Source organism: Ambystoma mexicanum, chromosome 2q (genome assembly GCF_040938575.1).
Source record: "Ambystoma mexicanum isolate Mex_15411 chromosome 2q, UKY_AmexF1_1, whole genome shotgun sequence".
In the NCBI taxonomy this organism is placed as follows: Eukaryota; Metazoa; Chordata; class Amphibia; order Caudata; family Ambystomatidae; genus Ambystoma; species Ambystoma mexicanum.
Window position 1 is genome coordinate 305164748 of NC_090924.1, and position 20420 is coordinate 305185167.

General features: G+C 44.6%; 1 protein-coding gene across 2 annotated transcripts in view; it reads right to left on the bottom strand.

Moving 5' to 3' along the window:
• Positions 1-20420, bottom strand: part of CHTF18 (chromosome transmission fidelity factor 18) — a 1093968-nt gene that overhangs the window by 990510 nt on the left and 83038 nt on the right. Inside the window, exon 5 of one of the 2 annotated variants that reach the window (XM_069647269.1) lies at positions 1342-1437. In XM_069647269.1, coding sequence (XP_069503370.1) covers positions 1342-1437 — 96 coding nt within the window. Of the gene's footprint in view, positions 1-1341; positions 1441-20420 lie in introns of both variants that reach the window. The other variant, XM_069647267.1, reaches the window with a different exon arrangement.

Genomic DNA, 20420 nt, shown 5'->3' on the forward strand with positions numbered 1-20420 from the left:
CGGCACTACACTGTAAGATGGTATGTGCTACAGTGAATCAAAACAGAAAACATGATTTAAGGAAACAGTATCCCTGAACTGGTAACCTTATTGGATCAAAAGTGCCCCTAAAATAAATAAGATGAGCAGGTAAGTAAAGCCAAGAAAGGCTTTACTTGCATCAACAGACAAGGGTTGAAGGGTTAGCTTCTGGTGCTTCCATTAATATCTATGGGGTGAAAATGCAAACAGAAAAATCTTCCCCCAACACATGCACCAAGGCAATGATGGAGAAATCCCTGTTTGTAATAGTCAGGGCATCCACTATGGCAAAGGGAATATTAAGTCCCTGCTGGTACGGATACATTGCATCACATATTTAAGAAGCCTGGGAGGGTGACCCACAGGCTGAATATCCCCTAAACTCTACAAGGAGCCACCCAGTGAGACTTCAGAGGAAGAGCTGCTGTGTAATTTCTGGAAAGGTTTTTAACCACAAATTTTGAAACTCAGCACATCAGATCCTAATTGAGGCTAGGAAATTTTGTTGTGAACATTAAAGAATTGGGATTTGGACAATCTCTCCTGTACGAACCTAACCCTATAATACTAACTTTCTTATTCCCCTCCATTTTGACACTTTTCCCTCCGTTCATCCAGTCCCTCCTTGTAACATTATAAAGGTGTGTCTGAAGGTTCGCTTGATCCTGCACAATCTCACTTCCCCCGCTCAATCTTTGGTTGGGACTCCTGTTGCACGGCTGTACAATATGCTTTTATTGCCCATTTCCTGCTGGGAACTTGTTTAGTACTTTTTATTGAATGCCACTGGGATGCACATTGTGTTTAGTGTGTGCTTTATAAAACTGAAAAAAATTGTGTTTAAAGAAATCCATGGCGTTAATTGCTCCCTCGTTAAATGGAAAATCTAAAACTAGTCCCCTACCCTGTATTTCTCAAAAACTCCTTGTTGCCCTAACCATGTTCCCAATCCAAATCTCCACAATCCTACTCAAAGCACTTAAACAATGGACCCTCTACTAAATTAGCAGTCATCACCACATCCCCCTCAGGTCGGTCTGTGAATACATTTTGTTGATGTGGCCTCAGCAAATTCACCATCTCTCTGTATTATGTGTACATTTATTGTGTTTTATGGATCCTTATTTATATTTTCAATGATTTTGACATCCAAGTTGTACTAATATATGCTTCCTTGAAAAAGGAAGCCAACTATAATACATAAACAAATACAAATGCAGCTGCATTTCTTTATAAAGAATACCATAGAATAGGGCTTGGCAGAAGAGAGGCAGGAAGAAAATGAGATTAGCGTGAAGAGGGTAAAGGGATTCCACATACCTCATCAGCAACCTGCTCCTTCAGGTAAGAGAAAGGAACGCCTAGTAAGTGCAGCTGTCTCTCCCCGTTCCAGTCAAAGCCCCCGGCTTTGGAGTACTGCTGAATAGAAATGTAACTGGTTTAGAAATTGGGGGTTTCATTAGTTGAGAATGAAAACATTGCAACAGCAGGAGAAGTGGAAAGAGACAGTGAAAACCAAAACTGAAAATATAACTGAAGGCTCCATTATGAATTAATTTGTGTGCACTCAAATAATCCCAAAATAAGATACATCTTGCTTTTTAAGTTCTTACTGCATGACTATCACCCACTCACAACTAAAATGGTAATTCTGTTACAACGCCTGTAACAAGTATGTGATTATTAAGGATTGGGGTATTGTAATCCTGTCAGACAGGAGGGCCACGTTTCACACAAACTAGTGGAACCTCAGCCACTGGTTGGATGATAGGGCCCACAAAAAGCCCATTATGAGTCAGTCCAGTACAATAAATATTGTTACTAGTTCACTCAGGTTTACACAAACTAAAAAGAAAAAGCATTTTGATGTGACCATGTTAAAGAGGGATGGGGACCCCAATTAGGCTGGAGTGGGAGGCCTACCAGGGTTGTCAGCAGAGCCAGAGAGTCGGGAGGGCCGAAGTCCTGTCCTTCCCTCTAGTGCTCGATTTAATTACCACCTTTTCTTGCCCCTTGCCTGTAATGCACAATGCTGGCCATTCTCTGTCTTGTCCTGTAGAACTTCAACATCCAGTATGCCTAGCTGAAGAAGACCGAACAAGCAACTTGACCGGGTGAGGCACAGCAGAGGGGGAGTGGGGGGGGAGGGGAAGTACCGCAGAGCAACCCACTGAGCAGACTAGCAAAGCAATCCCGCTATGCAACCTGGACCTGCGCAATAGTGTGGAGAGCGGAGTGTCATAGTCGTGAGGAGAGCCAAGAGGAGTAGAGCGAGAAAACATCAAAGGGCGGGACGGGAAGAACTCTAAAGGGAGAGATAAAGGAGTGTGTGAATAAAAAGGGGAGGAGAGTAGAAAGGGAAAGGAAAGGAGAACATCAGGGCAAAGATTACAAGGGCATGATAGGAAAGGATCAGGTGGGGCTTTGGTGTTTGAAAGGCATCTATTCGGATACAACCACTGCACTGGGGAAGCTAGACTAGGGATCACTTAAATTGTTCCCCGAGGGAGATCGGTAGAAAGGGTGTTTGCCCTTAGGGCATCACTACCAGGTAGATTGGATACGGATCTCTAGAGACCAAACTGGGATTGAGGGACAACTGGGTTAGGGAGGGAATGGCACGCAGTAAACAAGAGAGCAAGGAATGGCCCATAGTGAGCCCCTTAAAGATTGTAATAAAACCGCTAAAACTGTATTTAAGAGCAGGTGTGTTCTTTAGGCCATCTGTGACAGCTAGTAATTATCAAAATGTGCAATTCACATTTTTCTACCCATCATTTTAGATGACTGTGACTGGAGGGGGGCTGTTTTTCTGCCCTCTGTATGGTCAGAGCAGGAGCACAGGGCACCCCAGCCAAGGCTCTCAATGGGAAACATCGGACAAGCAGCCAGGCTAAGACTCTCAGGAGATGATGCAGGCTGTTTAAGTACAGTGAATCTCCAAATCCCCACAAAGGAATGTTTGCACTATGTTAGGTGATAACACAGCTTCTTTATATAAAATAAGGTTCAGATAAATATATACATATAAATAATACACTTCGCACTCAGGCAACACTACTCTAATAATGGCCTCTAATAGAGTATATATATATATATATATATATATATATATGCACACACATATATATATATATATATACATATATATACACTCTATGTGGTACCACACTATATTTATATTAATTCAAAATGCACCAACTGCTGGCAGTTTTTAAAAAGCATGAGAATTGCTAAGCAAGGTGTAACTTCATGGATCACTGTAGAAAGGCAGGTTAGTTTAGGAACACTGGCAGCATACTTTCTTTGGACTCAAATAGTGATACTGTGTGAGGATCCCCCCCCCAACCTGGGCAACCTGAAAGGGAAATGTTATTTATCGTGTATATTACGGCCAGTCCAAATAAGTCCAATAATGCTCTGCTTTTCTTCTACAGGTTCCACCACCCCAAAATACCTGAGCTGCCACAGGAGAACAGGATCCAAGACTAACTGGGACCAATGGATGATTCCCAGGGCTGAAAGATACTCTTCCTCATCACAGTACCTTTGGTGCCTTGGCTGGCAAAGTGGTGGAGTTTCTTGGCTTTACTCGACGGGACCCCTCGAGGATGGACCCCCTTTGGATGTAGTTGTCGCTGGTACGTCGAGGTCAAGAAAAAAGAAAGTAGCAAGCAGCGTCGGAAAGGTAGCACTTTCGGTCTGTGCAGTGGTCTCCCTTGGCGGGCCATTGGTCCGGCTGTGGATGTCCCATGAAGGTGAAACTCGCTGTGGACCCCGACAAGGCCGGGCTGATGAAGTTAAGACCCTTGAGGACCTTGGATACCTTTCGGTGATTACTGCAGTGGCAGAAGTAGATGTCAGGTTTCAGGAGTTTGAAGTGTACAGTCTTTCTGTTCTTCAGTGCTGCAGCTGCAGCACGGACCTCTGGATAGCTTCTGGCAGCCTGGACTCTTTTTTGGATCTTGGTGGCGGTAAACCCAGTCGCAGACACACCTCTACACACAGCGACCCTGGATCTTCTCCATCGGGTAAAAGTGGTCAGATGTCGTGTCAGGGATGTTTATTGAAGGAGTCTTCAATCAAATGGAACTTTCGCAGCTTCGGGCGTCAAGCAGCACTATGCCAGGGTAACCCCTGGTCTCAGCGATGCGCAGCAATCTGGCTTCCAGCGGTGACTAGCACTGATCCAGACCCCGAGCGACACAACTGGACTTGTTTGGATCAAGATGTCCAGGCACTCCTCTTCTGGACTCACGAAGACCCCTCGCCCCTTTCTCCGTGCGGCAGGCACACAGAACTGGTTTCCAGGGTATTTCAGAAGAGCAGCAGGTGCACGATGGTCCTTCGTCGCTCGGGAAGAAGTTGCCTATCCAGGTCCTCTCTTGATTCTGTCCTTTGGTCAGCTCAGCAGTCTTTGGATTCCTTGAAGAAATTCAGCTGCAGACTCCTTCCAATTGGACCCAGGATTCAGCTTCAGAACAGCTTTGGCTTCCACTTGCAGTTTCAGAACAAATTGGTGAGTGAGGGGTTGCTAGTTATTCAGATTTGTTCCCCATTCACTCAGGCTAAGCCCGGCCCAGTCAGACAATCATACAGAAATGCATTCATGCAGGCAGGCAACCAAGCAGGCTCATAGGCATTCAGGCCATTCACTGAAAGCCAGACACCCATAACACAGAATGTGGATTGGAGTAATCACCCAACCTTTCAGAGCACTACACTGCATTCACTCCAGGTTCAGTCAGGGCTGGCCCAGGCATGGTGTCACACAACCAAAACCAGAAACTCACAACACAGAATGTAAGTTGACTTGATAATTCATTCATACAGGTCCAACCCCAAGAATGTACCCAAAACACACAGGCCCTGGGAAGGCTCTAGTAAGTCTGGCAGGAGGCATCCCCGGCGTCATATATGATCCTTCTACCCAACAGCCAGTCAGGGGGAAGGTGGCAGAGTCAGGGCTTCCCAGGACTTTGGGAAACAAGGGGTAAAAGCAATAGAAATCAAGAGGCTACAGTGGCCATCTTGCCTTTATTCAGGAATCCATTGAATCCTATGGCACAGAATGGGTTTCCCAAAAAAGGACTCAGTGGGCAACGCACAGTGGCCCAAAAACAAAAGGCGAAAAGGTGTACCCCAACCCATGGGTGCCATAAGTTATCCCAGGGGGTGCTTGTTAGGGAGAATTCTCTGTTAAGGCTAATTTCCCAAACCTAGTGAGTCCCCCAGCAGCTTTGCTGGATTTTTGGGGTTTATTTGTTTCTCCTGCTAAGAGTGAGACTCTTTTTCTCCCACTCTTAGACATGATTTGAGATATCATTTGACTTTGTAAAGTGTTTTATGGGCTATGGGGTCTTTTACTCCATAGGGCTTCATGTGTTTTGTGTTTGTGTGTTACACAGCACCCTCAGTGCAGTAACACAGGGGTGTCATAGTGACCCCCAAACATAGACTCCATACCCTGGGACGGACTGTCTCCCAGGGCATGTAAAGTCACCATTGGCTTTATTAGTCCAAATTTGTGAACAGAACCAGTACAAACCATCATATTGTGGAAGTACTGGAAGGGGTTAATTAGATTACCCCTGGGTCTGTTTTCCAAGGGGGCACTGTGCAGTCCCCCCTTGTCGAGTTTCTGGCTGGTGGCAGTGGTTACCACGCAAAATATTCCTTATGAATATTTACTATGGGATTTTCCCATTCATTTTAAACGCACCACTTTTTGGTGCAATGTTAAAGATACCGCCGGGTTATGTATTTAATATTTATTCCCCGGTTGGGTCTTTTTGCCAGGACTCGGTTTTAAAATGGTGTTTGTGTTCGCCTCTGTAACTCCAAACCCAAGTCGAGCCCTTTGTTCCACTTTTGGCGGGCTTCTGCACAGAAGCCTCCAAAAGTGGTGCCACTCTGTCTGGGTATACAGGATGTGTGGGAGGGGGGTTTAGGGACCCTGGACTGAGTTGCCTTGGCAACTCAAGTCGCACTCTTGTGTGATTGGCCCAGTGGCGAGTCGCCCGGCTCACCACTTAGCATGTTTGATTAACAGCTAGGACTGGTGAATGGGGGTTTTCTGCATAAAAGCAGGGCTTTGGGGACTGGAACTTCAGAAGTCGCCACAGGATCTAAAGAATCCGAAGAGGGAGAAGCTGAGCCGACCTGCAACGACGATACCACCGGTGGAGCCCTGCTGAACCGTCTCACCACTTCCCAACGACAGAGAAGATCTTCATCCAGGAGAGTCTTCGTCCCCTGAGCTGGTGGGGTCAACCAGTTTGCCTTCTTTTTCGCCTCCTGGATCGTCCCGTGGTCGAATCGCCCGTGCCAAGCACCCCGGCGACCGGATAGCCACGCTTCACCACTATTGCGAATAAAAGGGTCATACCTTTTAATCTGGAAACTTCGCGGCTGGTTTCTTCCCTGGCAGTGCAACGACATCCAGCTTTCCTCCACGTCGAGATCCTCTCTTCCCCTGGACGAAGCACCGACTTGCACCCGCTGCCAGGAACAACTGCCCCCGCTGGAGCTTCCTCACCTTTTTCAGGTACTGTGTTCCGCCTGGTCTCCCTTGCAACAGACTGTTAAGGTGTCCCGTAAATCCTTGACTCTCTATGCTGGGGTGACCTGGAACCTGCTAACTAACTTTTTCTGAACTATCCAACTCTTTTCGAACTATCTGCAAAGACTTTTAAAGTACAATTCAACTGTGTGCTCTTGGACACATTCTTGCTCACAGTAGACTCTGCCTTTCTTTCCTTGCTGGTGTTTCTTTAAAAAGTGTTGGTATTCGTGTGTTTCCTAATTCTGCCTTTTCCCTCCCTTTTTAAGTAACTTATTGGAGTGCCATCTTAGGCTGAGCGCTCACCTCTGTCTGTAAATAAGTGGTGTTTTAACTAAGACTTGTTCAATAAGTAATCAGGGGGGTGTATATATTTCTAGTGACTGGGTTTTGAACTTGCTTGCCATATTAGTGTTAGTGTATTTTACAAGTGTGCTTTTAAATAAATAATTATATACTTTTATACCAAAGCTCTGGTCAGTGTTTGCTTGTGCTACTGTATTTTGGTACCTAATGTGTATACTCTATATACTGTCTAACTCTTCTTGAGAGACATCTGACTGCTCAGCCACAGCTACCAGGTAAATCTGGGGGGGTACAGACTGCTACCAATTGGGTTTACTGCCAACACCTGTAGTCCTAAGCCTTTTGCAGTGGTCCCTAAGGGAATTGCATAGGGTTCTGCCTAACAGTGCTGTTCACCAAAAGGTAAAATGTAGAGCTGCACTGCCAGAGGTCCAGGTTGGACCTCAGTGGCAGAAAACACACACAGAGAAGTTGTAGGACCAGGACTAGGAGGCCCCGTTCCTTCAAAGGGCATTACCAGCATCACAGTTACATGTTTAGCTGTTTCAAAATAAAACATTTTCAAATATATTTCTAAGTTTTATAACACTCCAAAATAGCAGTGCCACTGCTTCAAAGCACAAGGGGGATGGAGTGGGCGAGAGCAACAGGAGCAATAGTTCACATCAGGTCACAATGTAAAACAGTCCATTCCTGGATGGGGAAAACATAGAACAGCAAGCAAAACTGGGAAAGGGGGAAAAGAGCTACAACTTTGAACAAGTAGAGTTGTGATCTGAGGTGACCGTTTGGTAGGGAGGCACAGTTCAGGAGAGCGTGAGGGCAGGGTCTAGTAGGCTGAAGACATAAGCCCCACTTTTAGTTTCCTAATGAATGTTTTTGTCGGAACATTTGATATCCGCGATCTAGAGGCACGTTGTTCCAATGTTTGGACCTAAAGGCAGCAAAGGAAAGGGCATCATGTTGGTTTTCGTCCGACCTTGGATGTGCTTAAAAGGTTATATTTGGCTGATCCCATGTTCCTAATGGGGGTTGGGCAGTTGTCTCTTGATGCTGGGAGAGAGGTAATTGATGTGTGCAGGTGCCGCTTGGTTACATGTGGGCACAATAAAGTTACGATATATACAGGCAGGTACATTGAAGGCATGCATAGTTTTACGCAGTGGTTGGTGCATGCGGTGTAGAGAGAGGTGCCGGGCAAAGTCAGCAAGGTATATGCCTAGATGTCTGCATCTTTGAGCCAACTAGTCATGCTCTGACGGAACTTGTGATGGGATTGATCGAATCTTAGAGGGGATGGTAGTGAGTTCCATAGGAGTGCTGCCTTGACCTGGAAGCTGCTGCCTTCGATTCTGGCATGTTTGTATCTGGGGACACAGAGGTAGTTGGTGTTGGCGAGTCTGGTGATTCTTGTGGTAGGCTTCAAAGTGAATCTGTCGGATAGGTAGCAGGGTGCTGCATTGTTCAAGCATTTGTGGGTGAGGGAGGCAGTTTTTCATTTTATTTTGTCATGAGTGGAGAGCCAGTTGTTGGCTCTTCTGGTATTAGAGATATGTTCTCTCTTGGGATTCCTAGGGCTGCTCTCATCGCATTATTTTGTAGGAGTTGGATTTTTTTGATGGTTTGTTTATATATAGTTTTGTTGGTATCAATAGTCAAGGCTAGACCTTTTTGGACAAATGTAGTAACCCAGTTTTTCCTTTGCCTTTAAAACGGTCTTCAGGACGATGTCAGATTGGTCCGCGTAAATCCAAAAGTCAAAAAGCTTGACCTAGGAACTTAAGTACACAGTGAAACGTCAGAGCAAGATACTGAAGCCTTGGTGAACACTACATATTAGCTGGCTAATTGGAGTGGGTGGTGAAATTGCCAATGTGTTTTGGATATGGGGGGGGGAAGGGCGCTAAAGTGACACCTACAAGCCAAAACTATTTCACTGGAGAACAGCTAAGAGGGAGATGACATGTAAGGGCATACTGTTGCATGCTGGAGTAAAGAGTCTGACAAAGAGGTGGCCTGTTTACAACAATCTTTATTTAAATAATAATGGAAAAGCCCTGTCCCCCCCACCCACCATCTCTAAAGGGTTTTCTCCACCTACCTAAAGAAGAACATGGGTGCTCGTCGTCAAGGTGGTTGTCAATGTCAAAATGTCAGTCCTCTGTCCAAACTAACCTACTCTAGCCCCAGCACTAACTAAAGACATTAACATAAATTGCTCCAGGAGAATTACTCCCTTCTACTAGTACAATGGGATTAGCCCTAGGACGCATTTCCATTTGTCTCTGGTAATAGTTCAAGTTCTGCACTTGAAGAGAATACCAGAAGAATGCATGCCTTCTCCTGGTCCAACAGTTCAACAACTGCCATCTCTTCCTAATCGATTTGGTCGACCTCCAAGCTGCCGTTTGGCGACCTTTTGCCCTTTCTGATTCAACAGTTTAAGTGAAGGAACCAGGAGAATGACTCCTTTCTCATGGTTCAGTTGGTTCAGTCGTTGGCTAACTTTGGAAAGTTTCCTTTGCACTTCTTTTCAGGCTTCTCTTAGGGCTTGCTTAAAAGTCAATCACTCCTTTTGTTTCCAACACACAGTTACTTCGTCTTTCTTTCCCCTCCTCTTGTTAGTGAAAACAAGGGGAACACTTCCTGTAGTGTCCTTGATTTCCTCTAAGACTCTAACAAAGGAGATTGTTCTCGTGGCACTCTCTAGCCTGAAAGTCTCTTGATGATAGAGGGAGAGCACTCCTGATATGTTCTTCTCCTTCAGTCTCTTTAACACAACAACTGAGATGAGGAAGTTCACTAGTGATGTCATTTTCACACTTGATACTTCGATCCCAACTCTTGAGACGAGGGAGATTACTCCCGAGGTTTTCTTTCCTTTCAATACTTTTCATACAACTACGGAGTTGAGAGAAATTACCGAGGATGTCTTCTTTCCATTCAGTACTTCTTGCACAAGTACTGAGACGAGGGAGATTTCTCCCAACGCCGACTTTGCATACAATACTTTTGATACAGTGACTGAGACCTGGGAGATTAATCCTGAAGCCTGCTTTAGCTTCAGCATCCTTCCCCAATCTCCTGCCGTGTCTCCTGTGACCCCTGTTGACTCTTCTCTGTTGGAGCCATGTCGTTGGTTCTATTTGGGGTGTTGGGCTGATGCATTCTCAACGAACGTTCTCTACGCTTCTTGTTTCGCTCCCCACTGCCATGATTTAGCTCTGCGGGGCCCCCAGCCAGACGGTGTCAGTGCAGTTAATGGACCGCTCGGTCCACCTCCCCGAGGTCACACCACCGTCAGTCGGTTTCCAGCTTCCAATCAGGCTTCTTCTGTGTCGGAGACTCCTACAATCTGCTGTCGGCATCCTCCGGACTGGAAGTTTGCGTCTCCGACGTACATTCTTGCTTCCAGGTTTGAACTTCTCAGGTCTGTCAGGTGGGAGAAACCTGAATGTGCCTCACCCGCTACTCCCTGGAGATCTGTCGTCCAGGTGTCCAGAACACAGTATTCGCTCTTGGATCCAGTTCCTTGGGGTGGATCAGTGGGGGAGGATCACCTGGATGAGGGGTGTTCGGGAGTGGAAGTGGGACACCGAAGGTTGAACACCTGTTCCCCATCCGACCCCATAGGATATGTAGACGCTCTACCCCCCCTCCACCTTTTCCTAAAATAATCACTTTCTTACACCATGAAAGACAACGGACTAACACCAGAGCCGTTTACCTGACATGTCACAACACAAGGGTCAGGCAATTGACAATTACATATACCTGCCGGCCATTTCTCTTTCCCACAGGGAAAAAAGGCGGACCACAAAGGCACACTACGAGCAAGGCCGTACGCACAAGGAAGCAGCTATTCCGGACGGGCAGTTCAAACGGAGGAGAAAGGTGGCAAGACCTGAAAGGACGAGGAAGGAATTGCCCTTGCCCTTTTCAACTCAGACCCGCAAAGCCTCCGAAAGAGAAATCATAAGACGGGAGTCCAGTTGGCATGTGGTGTTTCAGATGTCAATGGTGCCCGGAGCCCTCCCGCAATGATAACCAAGGTGGGGAGACACGCTTGCTACCGTGGTGCCGTCCTTCACTCCTGAGGGAAGAAACGCCAACATGTTCAGCACAGCTGGTGAGTTGGAGAGAGAGTCAATAGAAAACCAGACTGTGTTGAGCCCAAGGTTGCGAACGGCAACATTTTAACAAAGAACTTGTGTGTGAAAGCTTGAAAGAAAGTCCAGTGAAGGACCAGCTGCAGAGTTGTCAGGCGCCATATGGGCACTCATTCGAAGGACTCTGGCTGGTCCCCTTTGTTGAAACTACAAGTACGAGGAGGCCCTAGGAGAGGCCAGCGTGGGGAGTCAGATGGGTCATACAGTGGTAGAGTCAAACCCCTTGTACAATCGAAAGTCTCTGTCACATTGACAAGAAGGAGAGCAAAGGGGAAGTGAATCCTGTATTGAGAGAAAGCAAAGTGAACTGTGTATTTGGCAAATGTGAACCCGGCTGAGGGATGCCTGCAAATTGGGGTGAACAGTAATACACCCGTGAACATTGTGTTGCCAAGAGTGAACCCGGCTGAGGTATGTCCACAGTGAATGGTTGTTTTAAAGATATTGAGACTCTTGAATGTCACATTGTGAATGAAAGATCGTAGTGAACCCGGCGGAGGGAGGCCCACGTAAGAGGGATCAGAGCCCGGCAGAGAGGGATTCAAATGCGAAGAGTAATCGCCCCATGAAGATTTATTGAAGGAACTTTTGTTTTTGTTGATTGTAACACATCAGGTCCTCTGAGGCAAGAGACTTTGTGAGAGAGAGACCTGGCCACAGAAGGCCCTGATATTTTGGAAACAAACTGTAACCTCATGCTGGTGAGGCCAGGGAGTGTGCTGTACTCAGGAGTCCTGCCTTGTCCCGTGCTGAAAAAGTGGGGAAGGGAGACCTCAGCCATACCATCCTGACTTATTTGGAGAACACTTCTTTCCTTTCTGATGAACATTATTCCACACTACTTTTGTAACCTACCGGTAAGGATTGGCAATAAGTGTTTTTCGTATAGGCCCTTTTTATTTGACAAGACGCCACTAGGACTGCCTTATTATTATTTGATGGTCGTAGCTTGTTCTCATCTCAGATTTAGGTGTAGATCAGGCATTTTTCTCACCCATTTATACAATTTAATAAATACCCTTGAACTGTGATCAATTGTGTCGGTCTTTACTGTTGCCACCATGAGTTCCTTACACAGGCTTCACGCCTGCTTCGATTGTCATAGGGTCCTTTCTCCATTTGAATTTCATTCAGTTGGTTCCTCCCCAGCGGAGTCTCGCAGTCCTTGGTTTGTGTCCACTGTGTATTCTTCATTCCTCCTTGGGGCCACCTCTACCCAGTACCGTCTGTATTTAGCAAATGAGTGGTTTGTATAATTTCATCAATCATCTTCTTCACAGTACTCATGGAAGATGACTTGAGAGCAGACTATGTCCATTTTAGTCTTCTTGATCTTGGTGGTATCAATATTTACAGGAAGAAAGGAAGGAGTAGTGCAATAGCATACAGTAGTGCTTTCAGAATGTATCTCAGCAGACTTTATGGGTTTCATAGACACAAGGTCATGAAGGTTAGGGAGTCCCATCACAGAACGGGAATCCTGGCCTCAATGAGGGCAGTCTCTCACTGCGAGGTTCCACTTTCCACCACGCCTGGGGAGATTTGCGTAGCAGGCTCACCTCCCTGGCCTCACATGGAAACCCCCCCACCCCTCTTTGGGAAGAAGTGACGTGATCCATGAACTGTCAGAGTACACACAGCTTGTGGGAGTCATTTACTCACCGATTGACTGCTTGTTAAGCTGTGCATCTCTGGAGCGCTGCGTACATGAAGTTTCAGTTGCTGGTCTCGCCGGTGACGCCAGACTGGTAGACCGTCAAATAGAATGCAGAATTTGTAACGCTAGGAAGCGACCCCGACCCAACCCTAATGGAACAGGGATGGATTGGAATCACCTCCCAACGCCACTGGCTCACCTCCCTGCGGATTAAAGTGACGTCGGGACAGTGCAAGCACTGACAGGGAGGTGATGAGGTGTTGAGCTGGTATGATCCGGTAGAGGTTCACAAACTGGAGGATGAGAGGTCTTCAAAGATGTCCAGGCACGATCCACCAAGGCAGTTGATAATCAAGAGGGCTGGCACCCAGAGCCAAATAGACAAGGAAGATCCAGGCAAACAAGGAGATCAAGAAGAGAGTGGAACCCAGGGAACAGGGAGGCCCAAGGAGAGGGAGAAAGCCAGAATGGGAACCCCACCACCTCTTAAGGGCCACAGAACCAAGGGAAAATAATCCCAATAGAAATGAACCCAGGGAGGGGAGAGGAAACTGGAAGGCAGAAACCACAAGGAAGGGACCCAACAGGAGCTAGGGCAGCCCGAAGGGCCAGAGAATCGGACGAGGAAGCAGGAGCCAAGGAGCAGGAACCTGATGCAAGGCACCAAGCGACGGTAAGTGGGGAACAAACCGCGTTAAGACGCGGTCTGTAGAGGGCCGGACGCTATTTACAGCGTCCGGCACGAAAGCGAGGCTTGGAACGCAATCGGGGCTGCGCATACGTAGTGGCCGAGCGGGCACCAGAACGAGGCTTGGAACACAAGCTTGTCTGCCCGTTCCTGGTTACCCGCGAGGTTCGAGCATGCAAGCGAAGGTGTCGAGCGCCGGCCCGCTGCCTACAGCCACGCTTCCCAAGCCGGTAATAGGGGTACAACTGCCACGTCCGGGAACGGATGCGACGAGAAGGCCAGGTAAGTGTCCTAACACTGCTCAAAGCCATTTTTTATAAACAGGCCTGTAGGTATAGTAGCGCTAACAAGACAAACGCAACAGAAAACACAAACCTGACCAATTACTAGCAGCCAGGAGAGCAGAAACAATTAGATCAATGAATGTCTTCAGTCCACGTTAAACATGTTCATGCAACAGACATCTCCGTAAGTCTAGGAGGAAGAGCATTCCAGCTTCTTGGTGCTGTGTAAAAAACGAACCCTGGATGACACAGTTAAGACTGTCCCTGCCTACATAAAGGGGGGCCAAGTTGTTTGACCGTAACACTCTGTGTCCAAGCAGCCAGGAGAGACCACTGGATATGTAACCAGGGCTCACACCATAAAGGCACACGTGTGTAACACACAAAAAGTCGGAAAGTAATTTTAATGGTAATGGGCAGCCAGAGTAAGGCCCTTCTGGCTTCTGAGGCATGGTCTTTTTTGCGTAGGCCTTCAACAGCCCTGACCACATTGTTCTGCACGATCTGTAGTCAAACAGTTTCACCCATGCTGACCCCTTGCAGGAGGCTGGCACAATAATCAAGTTTGGCACCAACTATGGCACAATTATCACAAGTCAAAAAAGGGCTCAATTGGACAAGCAGTTTCAGATAGAACGAGGTGGATGACATGAGGTTACTCACATGCGCCTTCATGCAGAATTCTTGGTCAAGGACTATGGACAGAGTGACAAAACTTTAGGAAGTGTGACTAGGACACAGCCCGCTAGCTGGAATGCCCGAAAATCTGGACTTGGCTTCTTCAGTTAGGCCGCCGTACCAAATATCATGAGCTCCGCCTTGGAGTCATTCAGGGCTAAACTGTTATCCGCCATACAGATCTAAATGAGGGTGAAGACTGAACCAATGACTTCAGTGTTCCTGGTGTAATCGCCCAAAGGGGGATGAGACACTGCGTATTATCAGCATAATTGGTGTAGCATGAACCCTCAGTGTCCAGTAGATCATACAGGGGCCTCATAAAGATGTTATATAGTGTGGGGAACAAGCAGGAGCCCCAAGGGAACTCTGCAAGTTACCTCAACATCATCTGCCTTGGGGTCTCCAGAGAACACACTGGCAGTTTAATTCCATCAGGAACGGTCTAACGCAGTTGCTTGCGAGGAGGAGGCAGAGTGGACATGCCTAGCAACCAACATATCATGATCAACCAGGTCGAAGGCAGCTGTCAGGTCTACAAGCATCAAGAGCTGTGCTGCCCCTCTCCCAGACCTCCAGCATGTTGGCCTTAAGATCTAGTAGGCCAACTTGGTGCTGTGTGCCCTTCAAAAACCCAAATGCCTCTGCCCCAGAATGTTGCATTTAGCCTGGAAGTCCTGAACCTACACAAAGGGTGCCCGATCCAGTATCTTAAGAAGGAACAGGACGGTGATAATCGGCCTACAGCTTGCTGGGACACTAGGATTCAGTGAGGTTTAGAAGCAGGTAAGTCCAGGCCTGTTTAATGCAGGGAGACCCAAAACATTCACAGGAACCAATTTGGATGCACAGTTCTTGACAATTGCTACAGGGCAAGCATCTCCTCTGCAGTTGGTAGGCTTCAACTGAAGCAGCAGATTGGACATCTCTAGTTCTGTAATCAAACTAAACTCAAACCGGGAGCCATCGCTCTCAATTCTCCAGATTCCCACTAGATATGTCCGAAGTCACTTGTTTATTTGCAATGTTATTCTGAATTAACTTATCTTATCCATCATAGCGTCCTGAATGGATGTTCACCAGCCTTTATCTTTATTTACCATTTGGACTACAGGTGTAGACTGGGAACCAAAAGACGCGCTGGAAATTATTTTCAAAGTGGCCCACATTACATATTTTCAGCAAGCCCAACCCTTTTCTTATGAGGAAATTTGGAAATAAAATAACTTGCCACATAAAAGAAGCCCAGGGTGCAGAGGCCAACTGGAAAATCTCCAGAGTTCCCCATAGGGAAGTGGATCTTCTAGCTCTTTAAGGATTCTAAAAAATTCCTTGGTATCCAATTTAGCATTTCCTATCCTTGGGTCATAAGAGCATTTATTTGCTTCAATAATGGCCAGTTTGTGGCTCTTTGCAGCACACATGTATATTTCCCTTTTCTCATCCGAATTATTGCTTCTCCACAGTTCAAAAGCTTTAGACTATTTTGAGCTCTTGGATTTCAACTGAATACCAATTGTTGATTTTCAATTTCTTGACCCGTCTTGTCTTGACAGGAGCCACTATATTCATAGCCTTCACAAATATATTTTGGTATGCGTCTGCCAGCTCACTGGATGAGACATAGTTATGCAAGTTGTTAAGAGTGGCCTCCAGATAAGGAGCTAACACTGCAGCAGAAAGCCTGCAAGTGTTTCATGAGATGACCGTAGTCCTCTCGAGTAAGGATTTCTTATATTGGGAGGAAAGATTGAAATGGACAAGCATGTAATCTGACCAATGGCATGGACTAATGTCTAGGTCATTAAGGACGATATTGTGACTTTCCACCCAGTCCAAGGTTCTACCCTTGACATGCGTAGCCATAGTCACCTGATGAAAGAAACCCAAATTAGACCAAATGGACTCAATGGTAGCACCCATGTAATCAGAGTCATCAGAGTCTCCAAAATTGAAGTCGCCCAGGACAACAACTTTCGATTATGGTTTTAACAATGGTGTTAATATGTCACAAAATTGGATGGGGAAATCTGGCATAGTTGTAGGAGGTCTATAAATAAGGATAATGTTATATAGAAGCTTGGCATATAAAATACCACAATCATTTGGCCCTTCAATAATAACTTGACGTTTTAAAGATGACAAATAAATTAGAGCAACACCTGCACCCTGACCCGTGGTACGGTCAGTTCTGACGATTTTGTAACCTGGTGGAACAGCAAGGTCAAGGGCGGCTCCAGCAGAGGCATGAAGCCAATTTTCCGTTATAGCAAAGATTTCAAAATGATCAGACAGCAGATAATCCACCATCTCTGTGGAGTGTTAAATCAAGGAACAGGTGTTTATTAACAGACATTTTAGCGCTGTAGAGCAGCACATAACATCCTTAGTGTTAGCTGGTATACCAGTATTGTAGGAAAATTGAGGTATGCCAGTTTCTCTGACTAGATTCTTCCTGGACCCTAGACGCCCTGGCTCCATATGTACCAGTATTAGACTTACTGGTACCCATTGGCTCTATAACAGAGGTAATATTTTGAAGCTTTGATTGGGACTGTAGAGGAATAGAAACCCCTGAAACTTCCTGTTGAGTTCCCAAACCCAGAGCTGGGCAATTGGCCTGTGGAGTCATGTAGGAGATGGACAAACAGTATCTTTGTTTAGAAATGGACTTTTTGCGACGTGCCAAATATCATATTGGTGCTTTATGTGTGGGAACTGCTCTTGCATGGCCTACGCTATTCCAACATGCCTGTCAATGGCTATCATTGCTCTGTATTGCATAGGTTCAATGGATTTAATGAAACCATATTTCTCCATGGCAACAGAAGATGTTCAATCAGACACTTGCACAACGACTGAACTCACTGTTTTTTTGCTTTCCATGTCTTAAAAGTATTAAGTGCAGTATTTAGCAGAAAAACCAGGACAGTCACATTGTCCATCACCAGCAAGTCTGAGGGTTTTGCCAGCGAGAGCATTGTCCATTGATATCTGTTCAAGATTCCATGCCTAGCCAATAGCAGGAAACAGGAAATTCTTCTGCTATTTGTAGTATTGGGTTTTAGCAAGGAACTCTAGTCCCACAAATTTGCTGAAACTTGAAATTTTAATGAAAGTTGATCGGCTAAAACACAAAGCAGAGGAACAAAGTACATTTCCAGCAAGCACTTTTCCAAGCATAGGTAGAGCTGACAATGAAAATTTGTTATGGTGGTGGACACAGCTACCCTTGATCTTCAGGTTGGTGCCTTAGACTACACGAGTAAACTTCACCAATGGCTCCCCACAAATCCTACTACGTAATTTATGCTCGCATTGACTCATTTTGATAATCTCTAGCAGGCAGCAGTCGAATACAATGTATTTTGGCTCCATTAATAGCCAATCGTCCTGCAGTACAGTGGTTTGTGATTCGATGGTGGTGGACAAGTCCTCCACACTAGGATGAGTGAAGTCCAGATGATGAGCACATTCGTCTATCAGTTATTTCAGTCTGTGATATTTCTGGATTTTCCGCATGTATTGGTGAAACAGTCTCTTCTACTGACATTTTTTTCTTGGTTGTAGATTGTGTGAGCGGCTCTGCAAGCAATTCTGAAACATCTTCTGTGTTGTTGGTCTCTTCTGGTTGACGTTGTGTGCTGCAACAATGATCTATGATTACTTTCCAAGGAACACTGGTGACATTCCATTCAAATTCCGGCCACTGGACATCTGCATCACGACTCTGAATCTTGGGAGGACCATGCAGAGTCTCAAAAAGTAGTTGCTCCAAAGTGACATCTAATGGATTTTAAATATAGCACACACAGAGAATATATGAATTACAACCTCAAAATGTAATATCAATTAAATAACTTCTAAAGAACTTATTTAAAAACAAACCAGTTGGTTATTTACCCTTGTTTTCCTACATTGCCTTGAAAACAGTCAACTACAAGACCAAGCTGAAAAACAGCATTTTGAAACATATACACACACACACACACATCTACAAATAGAACCTAATTTCCATATGTAAAACATAATAATTGCATGAAAATAAAAAAGGGATGATATCTGATATTTTACAATATCTCAAATATACCTCAGGTCCATGTGTCTTCAATTTCAACCACTTCAGTAGTACATTCCTTGTGCATAAGAAATACAACAACTAGTTCAATTGTTAAACAATTTAATGTAAAATCTTTGATCTCACAAATGATTGTTGACCTTACAATATCAGTCAAATGCTAAAAAAAGATCTCATTGGAATACAATTTTTACATTATTGAGATAAAGTCGAACACTGTGTACGTGTGACGTTTTAAAAAGGACAATAGTTGAAATGGTACCCAATAACCTTCTGAGATGTCACAGGGAGTTGGGTGTGTGATCATCCTGCAAAACATAGCAAGTCAATTATTGACGCCTAAAGTATGTTGCGTTGTAATGGTTTTATTTTTTTTGTCTATTCAGATTTAGGTATGCAGCTAAAGTTTATTAACAAAAACAAACGTTTCATATAGTGAAAGATGCCGTGTAATTCAGACAAAAAGTACGTTTTTGTGATGGTTTACTTTTATTGTTGCAGGTGTGTTGGCAATAAATACAACAAAGTTGTTGATTGAATGCTTTGTAATTTGCTGACTGTATTGTAAATTGTCAAGAAATGATCACTTAATTTCAAAATAATCAACAATTATTTATATAATTCAATACAGTTTCACTTCTCATACCTCATCCTCCAGACCGGTTGCAATCGAAGAAATTTGTTGTTGAAATTCCAGCACCCCTACATCAAAGTAATTGTTATAATAAGGATGTAAAAGCAACATTTAAAAAAAACATGACATGCCAAAGATGGTCGCTATTGAGATGCAATCCTAAATGCCACTTAGTATCAATAGCTAATATTATACATAGCAACGATCAACATGTTTAAACTTGAACTTGACCATATAAATGTATTGTGTAGTCACATCTGAATGATTAGTATAACAAAATTATTTGAAAAGGTGAGCGAGTATGCTGTTGACTCTGGAATAGTGGTTGATGTACAATATCGGTCCTTTATTCAGTTTATATATTTATAACAGTGTTCAATAGAAAATTAACATTAGTGTTATAATTTAGACCACATCAAACACTCTTAAATAAATTGACGTGCATGTCGCTTGGCCTCGCCATTTAGATATTTGGCATGTGGTTTTCTACATGGTAATGGACTGTACTTCCATTAGTGTGGTCTACGTAAAGAAAGACATGGTAAGTAACATATTTATCAAAATAACCTATTTTTAAAGGATGCTATTTAAGTGTTTAGAAAGGCTCACATTTCACTGAACTATTAGTGTATCCCTTAATAAGGGAAACACAAAGTAGTCTAAAGTGAAAAATAAACTACAGTACATTGTGTCGCAAAGGAAACTTGTGTAATAAAATATAGATGGAAATTTTCCCCAAAAACTCCAAACTGTTCAGGTTACCTTTGAAGACACTATTTCAACAGATTGAGTGCTCATTTTGAAGACATATGTATACAGACCAATTCAGTACATAGCAACATACATAAAAAAATGAATCATCCACCATTAGTGTGCTAAAATTCAGTTGGCACAGCATTGGGAAATACATTTACGAAGGAGTCTGGGGCAAGGCTTTTTAGTGTGCTTTGATTATCCGCACATATCTTCTGAGACGTGCATGCTGTAAACGTGGAATCAATTGCCCCTCAACTCATCCAAGACATCCTTGGCTCAGCTTTCAATCTCGGACACTGGAAATCCATAGTTCAACAGCCATGTTCTTATTAAATTGAAATCCTTTGGCAATGCATGCATCACATGTACCATGACTTTTAACATGGCTGATATTAGGCAACCAAAAATTATATATGAAGGCAATGATTGTACTTAAGATCTATTAAAAAATATAAATAAATATTACAATTAATAAAGTATCACAGTCAGTAAATCAACCATCACATAGCTTTGAAAAACTATTTTGAAAGAAAATTCAAACAATTCCCTGTAACCAGGTCAAACCATTACGCCGATCCAGTTAGTCG